The sequence below is a fragment of the Lissotriton helveticus genome, chromosome 2_1, assembly GCF_964261635.1.
Source record: "Lissotriton helveticus chromosome 2_1, aLisHel1.1, whole genome shotgun sequence".
In the NCBI taxonomy this organism is placed as follows: domain Eukaryota; kingdom Metazoa; phylum Chordata; class Amphibia; order Caudata; family Salamandridae; genus Lissotriton; species Lissotriton helveticus.
The window spans coordinates 197,241,648-197,259,580 of NC_136059.1; the positions used below are offsets into that span (position 1 = coordinate 197,241,648).

Sequence of the window (17,933 nt, forward strand, 5' to 3'; positions counted from 1 at the left end):
CTAGGTGAGTGGGCGACGCTGGCTCTGCAGATCTCACGGACCAGGAGACGTTGTCGGCGACCAGGATGGAGAGGCGAGCTGTCCCACGATGGATGAAGCTGTCGGCGTCGAAGTTACCCAGGATTGGGCAACAAGCCTTGGCTAATTCAAGCCCACGCGGTGGACTCAAAATGGCGTCTTGAGGGGACCAGGAGGGTCCGGGGTGCTCCTCTTCGGGAAGGGAGCAAGGGCCAGTCTGGAGCAACCAGACCAGCAGCAGTGATGTCGTCGGGCGTCGTTCAGAAGGCCACAAGCCAGCGGGCTAGTAGCCAAACAACGCGGTGAGCAGCAAAAAGCAGAAGGGCCCCACGCAGATCGTGGAGATGCTGGGAGGCTGCACTTCGGTGCTGGAGCTGCTCAGGGTCGGGACTTCTCGGACCCCAAAGCACTCACCAGGAAATTACTCGGCGGGCTTGCTGTGCAGAAGTCGTGCAGTCTTGAAGATGGCCGGTCCCTCGAGTTCTCGTCGCACCCACGGTTCTCAGCTTGGCTGTAGAGGTGGGTAGAGGTCAGAGGTGCCAGGGGAGCCGGTTCTCGTCGAGCTGGGCAGTCGGATTCCGGAGGAAGGACTTGCAGCAGACCGCAGTGTTCTTTAGATGGTGCCTGCGGATGCAGGGTGACTACTCCTTAGTCACAAGGGAGAAATCTTAGGAAGAAGTCTTGAGTTCCTTTCGTGGAAAGTAGTTTCAGGATTCAAAGATGATCTAATTTGGAAGGGGGCCTGCTCCTACCTTTATCTGGGAAAAGGGGGCTGGCACGCGACTAAGTCCTGCCCTAGGGGTGGGACCAGGAGGGGGGTGGTTACACCCACTTCCTTGGCGGGCTTTTCCCCAGCACAGGGTCTGAAGTGTCCCTGGAACTGGTTCAAGCCAGCCTATGCACAGTGAGCACCGGGGTGCCACGTGCAGTCACCTTCCTCTGAAGCCCTGCCTACCTACAATACACAAAATCCTGTCTGGGACGGTGCTGGCACCGCCCCTGGCAGGAAACCCTTTGTCCTTATCTCCTGCTCTGGGAGGACTCCCAGCAGCAGGAGGGCAGACTTGTGTCTCGGTGGCAGCATCCATTTTGTGGATGCTAAGGCTCTGTCTGACTTTAACCGGGGTTAGGGGTTACATACATGTCGTGTCCCTCTAGAAGGGTGGAATGCTAACCCCGTCGCCAGAATTGGCGAGGGGTTAGTATTCCAATTCGTATGACACCTTACTTGACATGTTTTGATAAAGCGATACCAGAGTTGGCATATAACCGCGAGGATTATAATGCACTTAAGAGTATATGGTATGCGATATCATGGAAACGGCTAAGGGATGGATCCCGAAAGCCGCAGACAGGCTCAGCTCATGCCAGAGCACCATCTCACACGATTCCAAGCACTCTGCCTTCAGGATTGTTAAGGCCTGCCATAGAAGTGACTGATAGGAGATCTGTGTGTCCATTTTAGGGTTAGATATAGGTATACTATATCTAAAGCAAAGGGTGAGTACACCACCTTGCCCCAGCTGTCGTGCAGCCAGTTGTGTCAGTTTAGTTAGTCAGCCCAGGGGTGGCATAATACATGCTTCAGCCCCTGGAAGACTTCTGGGTGCACCTCAGCCCTGGGTACAGGGACTTGAGGGCCCAGTGCCAATTCAGTACCTGAGTACAATTTGGATAGAGAGAACAGCTAGGCTGTGGGTCTGATTAGCAGGCCCACAGCCAGGAAAAGTCGTAAACCAGTGCAGCAAAAAGCAAAAATCTGGGTGATCATAGGATTGCAGACCCTACTCTCCTACAAGTTGTCAAGGATGTATCCAATGCTTCTGATGCAATTCGTACAAACATCCCCTGTAGATGAAAATTAGGGGAGAAGTGTGAGAGAAAAATGGGTAAAAACATTCTCTAAAGTTGCTATGCTTACCCGAGTTCTTGGGTTTTCACAATTCATGCGGTCCTGGACAGTGGTGCCGTCTTATTGTCACACTCTTTGTAGGTGAAAAACACTCATTAGGGTGAAGTAATGTTCTCCGTTCATACCCCTCAACCAATCCTCATTAATTGTGACGAGTTTTGATTCTATCGGGTCTCTAACGTATCAGTTTTCGGTGAAAAATCAACCTGATGTAGATGCTTGTTTCATAGATATTCCTTTACTTCTTCCAGATCGTTCTCACCCAGTGGGTTGATATCGCTAGTTTTTTAAGAGCTGTATGGATGGGGTTCTCGTGTAGTTTAGTTTTTACGTATTACCCCTTTAAGAATATAGACTTAATGTTATACAGTGTTTGCTGGCAATATATGTGGGTCTAGTGTTAATGATCACCCGCCTTCATATTATGTGACCCAAGGTCATGGAGCGACCAAACTACTTTTTTAAAAAATTATTTTCCTTTTAGCTATGGTAGTCGAAATACATCAGATACAATGAATGCTTAAAGGGGTTTACTGGTATCAGGCTCGATCGACTGAGCCAAGCTTGTAATTAAGGATAAGTGAATTATTGTTAATCTGTGTCGCCGATGTTGTCACAGCATACTTTCTCCTACCCGCCCTCTTGTGCAAGCTTCTTTCTCATAATTCAAGCAGGTTTTCAACCACGCTTACGTCATCAAAGATAGAGCACCAACTGTGTACCTAACAGTCTCCTTGTCCGCTGTCGAGTGCCGGACTGATTTTGGGAGACCGTATATGTAAGAGGCAGCTAGTCCCTCTGTGCGCCCATGATGACGTCATACCCAGGACGTCGTGGGAAACCTAGGATATGTAATCTTTTCTTTTTCTTTTGCTTTCTGGTTCCAATTTAAAATCCATTTATTAACGATTGTCCCTGGACGTCTCCTAATTCCATGTACCCAATCTATATAGTGCTTATTGGGGATTGATGTCGCTCTCATGTCTCTGGTCATTTGCCTAGGCAGCGCTAGCTGTTGGAGACATTCTGTATTCAAGATTTGTGCACAAAGCTCCGCCCACTTCCCCCCCCCATCGTTTTAATTGACTCCTGTCCTTGTCCTTTGTAAAGGGTTGCTTTTCATTAGTCAATAAGCTTAGTAGTCCCTCCTTAGTAACTGCCTTGGCTCTTCTTTTAACCTCCCATGAGGACACCCCCTGTAACATGTGTTTTTACTACCTAGGTCTTAATTACAGCCTCCAGGGACTATTTTCTTAAAAGGTTTAAGGCAGGACACACACTTTGGCCTAAGCTAGGCTCTGGTATGCCCACTATGCACACGTTCTTGCGGTGGTCAGCCTCTGTGAGCCTGGAGGCCTGTTTGTCCAGTTTGGCCGACATACAGTCATACACTGATTTAGTGTATCTATTTTGGCGTCAATAGAAAGTCGCCGCCAGCTGCAGGGTTCCCATGTTCTCTGGATTCTGACCGAGTCTGCCTGGTCGCTTTGTGATGGATGTGGTTAGGTCGAGCAGACGTTAAAAGCATGCGAAGCATGCTTTTGTCTGCGAAAGATCTTTTGCTGGCGTGTCTGAGATGTAGAGTGCTAGCATGAACACGGTCTAGTGTTCAGGAGTGTTGTAACCCACTGTACACCCACCCACCACAGACGTCATGGTGTCACATGACGCTGGCAATAAATGGGGCCGAGCGCACGTGCTCGAGGGCATTCCCACTACCCCTAACTGGTGTCTGTGTCAGGTCATTGCTGCTAGCTACCATGCGGGCCTAGGGCCCTCCCCAACACTACAATGGCGACGAGGCCGGTAGTGCAACCCATGCGTGCCACTACCCACAGCAAATACACAAGAAAAGGGGAAGAGAGCTGCCCGCCTAGTGGGCATCCCCTGTAGCGAGGCGCAACGCGCCGTGAAGCCGGTGGGCACGTCGGCGCCCCACAGCAAGCCGACCGGAGCCCACCCGCGTTGACCGCCACCACCGAGTGCCACCAAGCAACAGCGGACCGCCCAGAGCCCCCCTGCGACGGCCGCGAGGCTGAAGACCCCCACCGGAGAGGTGCACGGGCCGGGCGGAGCCCACCCGCCGCGACCGCGACGGAGCATCTGGCCCGCCGGCCGAAGGTGAGCCCCACGGGCGAAGTGCCCGACATGAACTGTGCCAGGGTGTAAGCAGGACCAGCGGAGCCTACCCGCGGCCTGCCCGAGTCGTCCCCGCCCCCGCCGCGTGTGTGCCTAGAAGCGGCGGGGCACAGAGACTAATGGTGGCGTGAGGAAGTGCGGCCGGACCCGCAACAACCGTCAACAACGAGGGGGAGGGAGCGGAGTAGCTAACCGCCTCCCGACCCCCCTCGCAACGTGATCAAGACCAAGCGGAGCCCACCCGCGGCCTGCCGGTGGCATCCCCACCGAAGAAAGACTCTGCAGCGCCAGCGGAGCCCACCTGCGGCCTGCCGACGGCACCCCACGCGAGGAAAGACACTGCAGAGCCAGCGGAGCCCACCCGCGGCCTGCCGACGGCACCCCCCGCGAGGAAAGACACTGCAGAGCCAGCGGAGCCTACCCGCGGCCTGCGAGGTACTTGGCAAGTCTCCGCCGCGCAGCGAGTGTGAGGAAAAGCTGCTGCGGCGGGAGACCGGAGAGTGGAGCCTGCAGCAGCTGGTAATTAAGCAGAGCCGGCGGAGCCTACCCGCGGCCTGCCTCAAGCGCCTCCGCCCAGGGAAGAGTGACCGGAGCGACGCGCTCCCCGCCTGAGGAAGCATCAACACCCCCCCCCCCCGGACTGCCGAGGCTGCAGCGGGCGGGGAGGGGAAAGAAGGAAGCGCCTACACGCGGCCAGCGCCGCCGCAGATCAGAGGAGCCTCCACCTCGTGGGCTCCATGGAAAGGAGAACAATTGTAAGGCGCCTGGAAGCGGCCAGCGCCGCTGAACTGAACTGCGACCGTGCCCCAGAGACACCGGCTGCCAGGAGCCTCACATACCGGAGAAAGGGAAAGTGCCGGCAAGAATCAAAACATTTAACCCCCCCTGACCAAAACTCTGCAGTGCCTCACGTACATGCACAGGCACTCCTATGTGCCCCCACCCTGTGAGCAAACACAGATATGCAAATAAAAGAGACTCACCAGCTCCCAGCAACAGCAGCTCCAGCCCCCTGTGCACTGTGACAATAGAGTGCACATCAGGGGAAGACAAGACAGGCTGCTACCAAATCCAGCAACACTGCCACCCAGTGGCCAAAAGCAACAGTGCACCTACATCCACAAGAACTAAAACAAGCACTGCACAATGCAAGAGAACTCAGCAGCAGCAAGGGGCAACAGATTGAGTAGCGCCCCCACGAAAGCGTCTAAACTCCCGCAGCAAGAAAGCATCTAAACTCACGCAGCAAGTAAGTTCTCAACAGCGCAAGTGACACCCACACACACCAGCAAGGAGTCGGCGGCTGCCACTTCCAACGCGACGTGGGAAGAGGCGCGAACGTCTCACTTAACATCCAAGCACTGACTGACGTCTGGAGGAAACGACTGCCAAGCACTGGAAGAACGTCCAGGGAAACGACTGCCGCGATCAAAGGACGGAGAGAGCAGCGACGCCTTGTGGCCACAGGCGCTCACCGCAGCATCAACTACTCCCGCCAACGGTCCAAAGCATCAAGTACCTGACGACAGCCAAAGCAGCAAGTACCCAACGTCACGCAACAGGTGTACCAGAACCCTGAACAGTAAGTGCGCAAACAACGCGCCACGTGGCGACGCACAGCCACCGCAAGCAGAAAGAAGAGCGCAGGCCGCGCCATCGCGCAGAACAATTATCACGCACGACCACACGACGTGGCGCCTCCCAGGAGCCGATCCGCAGAATGATCGCCCATCAAGTGCTGACCCACAACGGGTCCCCCAGGAACTGTTGTAACGCAAAGCCCGACAGGACGACCGAAAGCAACCTGCCAGGCATCGGCAGAAGTGGACCACCAACCGGTCCAGGACGTTCAACCATGAAGAGGTCTACGAACATGGACCCCCGAACGTCACCAACAAGCATCAAGAAAAGACAGCATCAAGAAAAGAAGGTTCGCGACACCAACTCTGGCTGCTGAGGAAGAAGGAGAAAGTGTCCCCGACGGGGACAAGACCAGGGGTACACATGCAGAGTGCGCGCACTGCATGGAGGACCCAGGTCAGGAGAGAAGACACTAGATCGGTCCAAGTGATGTCGCGAAGCAAGAGGAAGAAAAGAAGAGACCTGGGTGGCACATCTACCACCGCGAAAAGGAAGGAAGAAAAGAAGAGATCTGAGTGGCACGTCTGCCACTGCGAAAAGGAAGAAAGAAATGATGAGATCTGAGTGGCACGTCTGCCACCGTGAAAAGGAAGGAAGCATATCCATGTGGCCTGTTGCCACAATTAAGAGTAGAAGGAGAAGTCAGTGCGAAGCAACGTCCCCACAGGGAAACAACTAAGGAAAGAGAGAGGAGTGCAGGAAGACGAAGACCACTCACTCCCGAAGAGAAGTAAGGCGACAAGTGCCAGGACAACGGTGCGAGGAACACGAGGCCGGAAGAACACCAGTGGCAAAGAAGACCAGCTGACAGACGAAGTTTCCGCACACCCATGATCTGCGGAGAGGAGCAAGCGAGACCGTTAGTGACATCCACCTTTGGGGTCACACGGACACTGGACACATGCCAGCCGTGGTGACTCAGGGGCAGAGGCCTCCGGGACGCAGTCCCCGCGACGAGAGACGGTCCTCCGACGCCCATCCGAAAGGTCCGGGGAGGGCGAAGACATCGCAAGCAAAGACAGAAACCAACAGCTACCTCGGGACGAGGCTGCGGAATCTGAGGTGAGGCACATGGTCTCTTCCATACCCCCACTGACGGCGGCGCAGGAACAACTGATGTGGACACATCCAGCCCAGCGCAAATCCGAGAAAGAGGACCTCAAGGATATCCCGTGGCAGGGGAACACCGACGAGAGGGGTCATCCTAGTGAGAGGGATGCCTTGCAACGGATCTGCCTTTTGCCAAGTAGGACACAGACTACAAGTGAAGCTAAGGCCGAGACCGGAAATCGTGCATCATTCCCCGGCGAACCACAAGAACTCTAACTGCACCCGTCGCCATGGAAGTGAGCAAATGAAGGACTGTGAGGATAATCTTGTCGCAGAGTCGTCAATAAACTGGTTCCATCGAGCACCCCCACACCGGTGCCACTGTGAACTGACGTTCCCCGCAGCAGATTGAACACCATCTGTGATGCCAAGCAGCGGCGGATAAAAAGGACTCCGCGGAAGTTGAACACTTAACTGCATCCTGATACAGTTTGTTTTTCCCACAGGTTGATTTCTGTATGTGGGTTTTTGCGATTAAAAAATGGGAGTGATGTAGAGTGCTAGCATGAACACGGTCTAGTGTTCAGGAGTGTTGTAACCCACTGTACACCCACCCACCACAGACGTCATGGTGTCACATGACGCTGGCAATAAATGGGGCCGAGCGCACGTGCTCGAGGCCATTCCCACTACCCCTAACTGGTGTCTGTGTCAGGTCATTGCTGCTAGCTACCATGCGGGCCTAGGGCCCTCCCCGACGCTACATGAGGGAATGTGAGACGGTGTCCATGCACGAGCCTCTGCCGTCTCCGATTTGCCGTCGAGGGCGCGCACGGCGCTGTGCACATCCCCTGCCTGCCATTCACATGCTCTCGCAATCACACACAGGCAAAGTCACGCATGCGCACACACATTCCCACGCGCACACTCACCCCCCCCCCCCCCCCCCAGGCATACACACAGGCAGGCATACACGCAGGCAGGCACACACACGCATGCACGCACCCCCCTCCCCCACCACTCACGGGGCTCACGCGCGCACACAGATCACCCCCCTCCACTCACCGTGCACGCACCCCCCTCCCCCACCACTCACGGGGCTCACGCGCGCACACACAGATCCCCCCCCCTCCACTCACCGTGCTCTTTTCCGGCGCATCTCCACACGCGGGGCACTTCTCAGGATTTTCGCGCTACCGCGGGGCTCTCCCTCCATGATGGGAGCCCCGCAACAACGAGCATCACCGGCCTCTTCCGGCCGCGTCACAGGCCCCGCCCATGTCACGGGCAAGGATGCCTGACTTCCTGTTTTCGCCCCCGCCGGCAAAACTGCTTCTTCGGCGTAAACTGGTTTTAATTGCCGCAGCCTTTCGGTACTTTTAATAAATCCGCTTTTTGGATTAGATGCCAATTACCAGTTTATTTTATTTATGCTAAAATCATGGCCTTAAAATTCAACCTAGACCCTTTAATCTTTGGCACGTTTTACTAGTCGCCTCTGTTTTGAACCTGCGCTTTTAGTTTGTGTTTCTAACAGTCCTTTTGGAAGTTATTTTATGAATGAGGCTTCCTGGTTTGGAAAGTAAGTAACTTTCCCAATTGCAGCTTGGTGGTGATATCATCGCAGGCCTGGCCCTCATTAATGAAGTCAGTGTTACTTAAACAAATTAAGTTAGTGAGCTTCTACAAAGCAACTGTGCTGTAACTGCAATTACACTTTCTATAGAGATTTGCCTTCCTGTTTGGGGGGACGCACTTGAACACGTGCACTACGCAGACTCCAGGCCACACTGTACTATGTTGGTTAGGGCTATTGTCTGACATGTAGCACTGACTGTGACCTCACAGGACCCTAACAAGTCATTACACACCCCCACATCAGTGACTGGTTTTCGACTTCTCAATTTTGTAACTGGGTGTGTACCGAGGCAAGGGCACGTCCAGGTCACATCTGATGTCTCTTGATGCTATTTTAAGGTATTTCTTAAGCGCTAGCCCTCAATATCAAAGTGGTCTCTTGGCGCTATACATCAGACACAGGGTGCAGTGCACCATTCCTCGCTCTTGTACAACTCTCTGTAGCCTTGAAACAAAGTTTGTGCTCTGTAAATCCACACAGACTCCCACACGAACTAAGATAAATATAATAGTAAGGAAGGGATGTATTCTACTGTAAATGTTTTTTGAGATATGAAAAATAGTGTAGTGGGGTTGAGGAGATTGCGGCACACCCAGCACCACAAGCAGTGCCCATGGGATCCCTCCAGAGGTTGCACTAGTGCTTACTATCCATATGCCTCGTACTACTCTCATCCGCACTCAACCTTCTAGCACACACTGCTCTTCTCCGCAACACTCTCCATCCTTCTCACTAACACTGCTCTTATCCTCCTCACTCTGTCCTTCTGCGTCACACTGCTCTTCTCCCCCTCCTACTACAATCTCCCTCACACTGCTCATCTACGCCTATCTTCTTCATTATACCTAATACAAACAAATAATCTTACCTTCATGCTACCTCACACTACTCTTCTACTTCTCACACTCCTTTCATATCCCTCCTACTACTCTCTACTCCTCTCTCCTTCCTTATGCCTTATACTGCTCTCCATACTTTCCTTATTTCAAAATCACGCTAATCTCCTCCACGCTTTTTTCCTTCTACCTCGTACTACTCTCCCCACTACACTTTCTCTTGCCTCATGCTACTTTCCCTTCACTATTCTTCATTAACCCTCACGCTATTCTTCTACTCACTCTGTCCCAAATCTTAAACACTGCTCTTCTCCTAACGCTATGCGTTAAACTAGTACACACATTACAATTCAACCAACATAAAGGCACAACATATCACATACAAACACTCAAACACATAGCTAAAATACAGTACCATTAGCAAAGCAAATGGCTTTAACTTAAACAAAGGCGAGACCTATTGCATTTCCAATGCTTGTTTTTTTCTTGCACTCGAATGTGAGTCTTGTGTGCCCTTTGTCCGGCTTACCCATGCTGTCCACCGAGGCACTTGTGCAGCGTGTGGCGGCAGCAATAGTTATTAGTGTGGGTCCCGATGGACAGCCGCGTGCAGCCCCAGACCCGGGTCCTCCCAACAGTACTGTATAGTATGCCTGAAGAGTAGGGTGGGGATACAGGGCCGTACCGCGGTCTGGCTTTGTCGCGCAGCGGGTCCAGCACTGTCCATGTTCTTACTGGGCTCAGTCGCCGATGCTCTCTCTACCCCAAACTCTGGTCTGCACCTTTGCACGACCTTTTATTATATGTTGACCGCCCTGTGGGGGTGGGGGGGAGGATGCCTGGGGGGTGGAGGAGGAGAGGAGCACAGCGAATATCCTTGTGTGCGGCCTCTGCTTTGGGCCAGTGGCCACCTCCGATTCTGTTCCGCGGTGCATTTGTTTGGGGCGAGTGCGGCGCAGCCTGGTACTTCCGCATCCACTGCACCGTTCTCTTGTAGATATATATGGGACCCCTTTGAAAGGCTATGTATAGTCCCAGGCCCGACGCTTCACCGACAGTTCTATATTGGTTGTCTGAATAGCAGGGTGGAAGTGCAGTATGCGCTGGGCCCAGAGGCTGCACCCCAGCCCGATAGTGTCTTTCAGCTCACCCGGCGGGCATAGCTCTGTCCACGTACCCACTGGCGCTGCACCAGACTCAGGTTGATTCCAGTATGAGACCATGTGATGCTTGTTGACTGTACTGCAGAAGGGGGAGGAAGAGGAGAACGTGCAGCAATCGCCTCCGTGTGCGCCTGCCAAGGCAGGCCTGCCCCCACCTCTGAGCCGGTGCTAGAATGCGTTATTGCTCAGACCAGCCGTGACGCCATCCGAATACTCCGCATCCGCGACGCCGTTCACTCGTTGGCTGCTACGTGTCCCCGCCACGCCAGCTGCACGGCTACAGTGTTATTTGGCCACTGCGATGCAAGGCCCGGTCGCCCTAGTCCACACGCCGTGAAACAGTTCCGCAGGCCCCAGCCGGTCAACAGTCTTTGGTGTGCACACGGGCGGCAGACGGGCCCCGATGTAGCACCTGCCGGCTCACTGCTCTTACAGCACGTCTCAGCGGGGCCGGTGGTTTGCAACGCGGTATGCTCTCAGCACTCTGCCCAACAGCGACGCAGCAGTTGAGGCCTGCCGCGCCCCGACTCACAACGTCGTGCAGTCAGCACCACACCGCGATGGTTGTAGTTCCTTTCAGGCAGCACCGCAGGGGCAGCATTCCGTGGCGTGGCGGCAGCTCAATTTGTGGACATAAGGGTGGTGGATGGACGGATATTTCACGGATCGTTAACTCCTGGCTAGCAGAGCTGCAGTCAAGTGCGGGCATCTTGCGTTTCGCTCTAGCGCCCCATGCTAAATTATTCTTAACACATTCCACCAAGTGTGAATCCTATGTTCTCTCTAGAAGGAAAAGACAAACCATCCACCAAACGTTGGGTCATTTAGTTCCTATGTTCAGTTTGTGTAGATTTACTTGAAATGTATCGAGTGGATACATTTTTCTCCTCACTCTGATTCCTTATGGCCTTAATTACCTTCCCTGTAAAGAATTGAGAAACTAAGTTGTAGATTGCTCTGTTTGATAGTGTGATCAGCAAATAGAATACATTAATTTTTATATGCAGCATTTACTTGAATGAATTTTCTTTTTCCATTCCTTAGACATCTTGGGAAACAGTTGGTGGGAAGAAGAAGACCATTGGAAGGGAGAGCTCAGAAAACAAAGAAAACAGAGAGAAGAGAGGGGACAGAGAATTGAGCCGAGGACGTGGAGGCTCAAACAGGCGAGCAAGAGGAGGAAGCCGCGGCAGAGAGTGTGAGATAGATGTTCTCGTTTGAAAGTTGTTTGAATTTACAACAAACAAATTATTAAAAAATGAAAAAATTCAATGATGAAACTAAAACAAACTCCTCTTTCTAGCATCTCTTGCACAAATGTTTAATGTTCAAACGTTGTTTGCAGCAGTTCCCTATGATAACTTTATAAACACAATAGTCCTGCCTATGTTCTGAATTACAAAGCACCTATTTTGAAAAAACATTTTTGTAAAGAAAGTATTTTTAACCGCATTTAAGAGGATACATTGGCCAATTTTCTCCTATTTCTTTTAAAACAATGCGTTTTATTTTTTATTAAAAGATTAAAAAACAAACATGAAATAAAGAACATTATCTAGAGTAGCTAGATCGGCACATCAGTTAATATATTGACTCAGTGTGTTCTGAAGATATTTAAAAGTTTGAGGCATGGGGTAAATCCTTTGTGTATGACCTTTGGAGAGAAACTTTGAGTGGCATCCAGCTCTGTTGGCTATAGGTGTCTGCTATGGCAAAGTTATTAAAGAGTTTATGGGTGGAGCAAAGAACATTTCTCTAGTGACGGTGGTTAGAAGGAATTGGGTCTTCCAATTTGTGGCTACATGCGCAATTGCCGCCATGAGGGAAAGGGCCATCTGGTCTTACCTGCCATCTGCCGCCATGAGGGGAACGGCCATCTTTTCTTACCTTCCATCTGCTGCCGTGAGGGGAATGGCCATCCACTGCCATTTGCTCCTCAAATCATTGCCATGGGGGGGGAACGGCTACATGAGGGACTCCATCTCACATAAGCCCAAGCGCCTCGCGCACCCAGTCATGCTGACATCCTGCCAGCTTTTAATGCCCAAACTGGTCCTATCCTATCCCCCCCATCCAGCAAACTATAGCCCCAGTAGTGTTACAACAGGGGGCAACAAAGGAGGGCGATGCTGGTCAGGGCCCTATGAATAAGTCAACAACTTTAGGTCTGCAAGTGGAACAAAATTCTCCCGGTAACTGCAGAGGAGATCATGCGAATAATCGACAATTCAATAGAAGTCCAACGAAATCTACCCTGCCAAGTATAGACCTATCTCCGGCTTTGACTCTCTATATAGTAGTCTTAACTGGAGTACCAGAGCTAGAAACGGGTAGAGGGGAGACTTACCTTGAATTAAAAAACAAAATAATTTTTGGGTTAAATAAACACAGACCACTTCCTTAATACAAAGTAAAATTCTATTTGCTAGGCGGGTTAGTTGGCTGGGCCAGAGACGGAAAGAAATCCCGGAGGATTGGGTCTTGATTCATTTTAGGGACACGAGGGTGATTCAACACATCTTGAATTGGAGTCAATCTAGGGAGATTAGCAGCATTCAGACACTCCCTCGAGGCTACTTCTCTCCTCCTAGTCCCCTGATAGAAAGAATGGGAGGTGTATACAAAAAATGGGAAATGAGAGCCCAGACTGGTAATCTGCTAAATATGGGCCGGGGCTTTGAAACACTCCCGACCTTCAACATCCCTGTTAGCAATAGATATAGCAGTTTAGACCTAGTCGATTGACTGGATCCCTCCACTCAACCATCCGAAGGTAAAGTCCTTCAGCCAGCTATGTCCCAAAATTGTGATAGGTCTGAGTTTGTGGATCACCCTCCCAGGAAAACCTTTGAGTCCATAGTGACCCCAGGAAGTTTGGGCGTCCCGTTCAAAGCACCGGGGGAGGCTCTGGGCGATATATAGGGATGGGAGGGGCCACCCCGCCAAGTGTCTCAGCAGGATCAGGAACCCCTGTATACTCAGAAGGTCAAATTAAAAGACCCGCTGAACACAAGGGTTCTAGCCTGGAACATAGCAGGTCTTACATTTAAGCTGGATCTTTCCGACTGGGTAGAATACATTGATACACTAGAGATATGTCTCTTTCAAGAGATATGGTCCACTGTACCACTGTATAGGACAGGATACGCAGCATATTGTATTCCAGCCTTGCAGGGGGCTGGAGGTGGGGGTGGGGAAGACCCTCAGGCGGCCTTTGTATTTGGGTTGCTACTCATCTGGGTTGTACAATTCAAGTGCTGGACACTGATTCTTTGGATATTCTGTCTATCCTCCTCTCTTTTGATGACACACTTAAGCTGGCTGTTATCGATGTATATTCTCGCCCAGTGAGGATGGGGCAAACCTCACAGACCTTAGATTCTTTGGCTTCTTGTCTCCTTGCTCTACCGGAGTCTGTCCATGTAATTGTTTGGGGGGGGGCAAGAGACTTCAATTGTCACTTTGAGCCCCTCAATGGTATAAGCTCTACAATCACAAGTGAAGAAGATTCTGTTTGGTCAATTCCTGACTGTAATATCTGTAGGAGAGTAGGGTCTGCAATCCTATGATCACCCAGATTTTTGCTTTTTGCTTCACTGGTTTACGACTTTCCCTGGCTGTGGGCCTGCTAATCAGACCCACAGCCTAGCTGTTCTCTCTACTCCAAATTGTACCCAGGTACTGAATTGGCACTGGGCCCTCCAAGTCCCTGTACCCAGGGCTGAGGTGCACCCAGAAGTCTCCCAGGGGCTGCAGCATGTATTATGCCACCCCTGAGTTGACTAACTAAATCAGACACAACTGGCTGCTTGACAGCTGGGGCAAGGTGGTGTAATCACCCTTTGCTTTAGATATAGTATTCCTATATCTAAACCTAAAATGGACACATATATTCCTATCAGTCACTCCTATTGTAGGCCTTAACAATCCTGAATAATTACAAAAAGGGGGTGGTGATGGACAGAGTATCTGAGTTAATCAGAACACTCCTACCCAGTCAACAGATCAGGGCTTGATCCATCACCGTTTTTTAGCTCACTGCACCATCCCAGTTCAGAACCTGGCTATATGCAAATTAGTCTGTCCCTGGCCCAGTGCATCATGGGAACAGGGCAGACCAAACTACCAAGCCAATTCTTCACTGGAAAGGAAACAAGCTTCCGGGGACCGGTTTCCGGCATTACAGCCATCTTCGGCCCGGCTTGCTTGAATCCTGATGGTGCAATGAGCATGGGACTCATGTCTGAGCATACCCTTCCACACTCATGGTGGCCAAAATAATTACAAAAAGGGGGTGGTGATGGACAGAGTATCTGAGTTAATCAGAACACTCCTACCCAGTCAACAGATCAGGGCTTGATCCATCACCGTTTTTTAGCTCACTGCACCATCCCAGTTCAGAACCTGGCTATATGCAAATTAGTCTGTCCCTGGCCCAGTGCATCATGGGAACAGGGCAGACCAAACTACCAAGCCAATTCTTCACTGGAAAGGAAACAAGCTTCCGGGGACCGGTTTCTGGCATTACAGCCGTCTTCGGCCCGGCTTGCTTGAATCCTGATGGTGCAATGAGCAAGGGACTCATGTCTGAGCATACCCTTCCACACTCATGGTGGCCAAAATAATTAAATATTGTAAATATTTTTGTCCACCCTAAGCGTGGAAGGGTATACTCAGATGTGAGTCCCTTGCTCATTGCACCATCAGGATTCAAGCAAGCCGGGCCGAAGACGGCTGAAATGCCAGAAACCGGTCCCCGGAAGCTTGTTTCCTTCCCAGTGTAAGAATTGGCTTTTGTAGTCTGGTCTGCCCTGTTCCCATGATGCACTGGGCCAGGGACAGACTAATTTGCATACAGCCAGGTTCTGAAACTGGGATGGTGCAATGAGCTAAAAAACGGTGTTGGATCTAGCCCTGATCTCTTGACTGGGTGAGAGTATTCTGCTTAATTCAGAGACTCTGTCCATCACCACCCCTTGTTGTAAATATTTTTGTCCACCCTAAGCGTGGAAGGGTATACTCAGATGTGAGTCCCTTGCTCATTGCACCATCAGGATTCAAGCAAGCCGGGCCGAAGACGGCTGAAATGCCAGAAACCGGTCCCCGGAAGCTTGTTTCCTTCCCAGTGTAAGAATTGGCTTTTGTAGTCTGGTCTGCCCTGTTCCCATGATGCACTGGGCCAGGGACATACTAATTTGCATACAGCCAGGTTCTGAAACTGGGATGGTGCAATGAGCTAAAAAACGGTGTTGGATCTAGCCCTGATCTCTTGACTGGGTGAGAGTATTCTGCTTAATTCAGAGACTCTGTCCATCACCACCCCTTGTTGTAAATATTTTTGTCCACCCTAAGCGTGGAAGGGTATACTCAGATGTGAGTGCCTTGCTCATTGCACCATCAGGATTCAAGCAAGCCGGGCCGAAGACGGCTGAAATGCCAGAAACCGGTCCCCGGAAGCTTGTTTCCTTCCCAGTGTAAGAATTGGCTTTTGTAGTCTGGTCTGCCCTGTTCCCATGATGCACTGGGCCAGGGACAGACTAATTTGCATACAGCCAGGTTCTGAAACTGGGATGGTGCAATGAGCTAAAAAACGGTGTTGGATCTAGCCCTGATCTCTTGACTGGGTGAGAGTATTCTGCTTAATTCAGAGACTCTGTCCATCACCACCCCTTGTTGTAAATATTAACAATCCTGAAGGCAGAGTGCGTGGAAGAATGTGAAATGGTGCTCTGGCATGAGCTGAGCCCGTTTGCAGCTTGCGGAACCAAGTCCCAATAGCTGTTCCATGATAACGCTATACCATATACTCTTAAGTGCATTATGTACCTCGCGGTCATATGCTAACTTTGGTATAACATTATCAAAACATGTCGAGTAAGGTGTCATACGAATTGGAATACTAACCCCTCGCCAATTCTGGCGACGGGGTTAGCATTCCACCCTTCTAGAGGGACACGACATGTTGGTAACCTGTAACCCCGGTTAAAGTCAGACATAGCCTCAGCTCCACAAGATGGATGCTGCCACCGAGACACAAGTCTGCCCTCCTGCTGCTGGGAGTCCTCCCAGCACAGGAGGCAAGGACAAAGGGTTTCCTGCCAGGGGCGGTGCCAGCACCGTCCCAGACAGGATTTTGTGTATCCTAGGTAGGCAGGGCTTTAGAGGAAGGTGACTGCAAGTGGCACCCCGGTGCTCACTGTGCATAGGCCGGCTTGAACCAGTTCCAGGGGCACTCCAGCCCCTGATCTGGGGAAAAGCCCGGCAAAGGAGAGGGGTGTAACCACCCCCCTCCTAGCCCCACCCATAGGGCAGGACTTAGTCGCGTGCCAGCCCCCTTTTGCAGGATAAAGGCAGGAGCAGGCCCCCTTCCAAATTAGAACAATCTTTGAATCCTGAACCGACTTTCCACGAGAGGAACTCAAGACTCTTCCTAAGATTTCTCCCTTGTGACTAAGGAGTAGTCACCCTGCAGCAGCAGGCACCAACCAAGCATCGCGGTCTGCTGTACGTCTCCTCACCGGATCAAGACTGCCCAGCTCGACGAGAACCGGCTTCCCTGGCACCTCTGACCTCTACCTGCATCATCAGCCCAGCTGTGATTCGTGGGTGTGACGAGACCTCGAGGGACCGGCCATCTTCCAAGACTGCACGACGCTTGACCAGCACGACTCCCGAGTGACCCTCGACCGAGTGCTTTGGGGTAAGAGAAGCCCCAACCCTGAGCAGCTCCAGCACCGAAGTTCAGCTCCCCTGCATCCACGAGATCTGCGTGGGGCCCTTCTGCTCTTTGCTGCTCACCGCGTTGTCCAGGTCACTTGCCCGTTGGCTAGTGGCCCTCTGACGACGAACTTCGACGACAAACACCGCTGGTCTGGTTGCTCCAGACTGGCCCTTGCTCCCCTCCAACAGAGGAGCACCCTGGACCCTCCTGGTCCACTCCAGACGCCATTTTGAGTCCACCGCGTGGGCTTGCATTTGCCAAGACTTGTTGCCCCAATCCTGGGTCCAGCGACGTCGACAGCAGATATCTTCGTGGGACAGCTCGCACCGCCATCCTGGTCGCCGACAAAGCCTCCTGGTCCGAGAGACTGCAGAGCCCAGCCGCACCCACTCACCTGGTTGAGGTGACTTCGCCCGGTGCCACTCTGGTGCCCACCTAAATCACTGGCTAGTGATTCAGAACTTGGTCCCCTCTGCTTACAGGTCTTCCTCTTCTCCGATCCAGGCTTGGATCCCCAAGAACTTCTTCACTGGTCGCCTGCCAGCAACTTCTTTCTTCAGGCTCCTGGTTCATCAACGAAGAAACCCGACGACATTTGAACCCTATGCAGCCGCAGCCCCTGGGCTAGGTAAACCGAGTACTCCGGTGCTCCAGCGTAGTCCAACTCTCTAAGTGTCTAGATCCACTTTCGTTTTTGACCTACCTAGTCGGGTTCGCCCGAAAACACTAACTTTGCTTTTACTAGCCTCCATAGACTTTTTCCCGCCTTACGCGTGAGAGTTCCCACTCTGCACACGACGTCCCTAGGCCTCCT

The 17,933-nt window shown here is 52.0% G+C and overlaps 1 protein-coding gene across 5 annotated transcripts in view; it reads left to right on the forward strand.

Moving 5' to 3' along the window:
• Positions 1 to 17,933, forward strand: part of UBAP2 (ubiquitin associated protein 2) — a 1,803,012-nt gene that overhangs the window by 248,380 nt on the left and 1,536,699 nt on the right. For all 5 annotated transcript variants that reach the window (XM_078674719.1, XM_078674718.1, XM_078674717.1 and 2 more), the window contains exon 5: positions 11,443 to 11,596. In XM_078674719.1, coding sequence (XP_078530845.1) covers positions 11,443 to 11,596 — 154 coding nt within the window. The remainder of the gene's footprint in view (positions 1 to 11,442; positions 11,597 to 17,933) is intronic.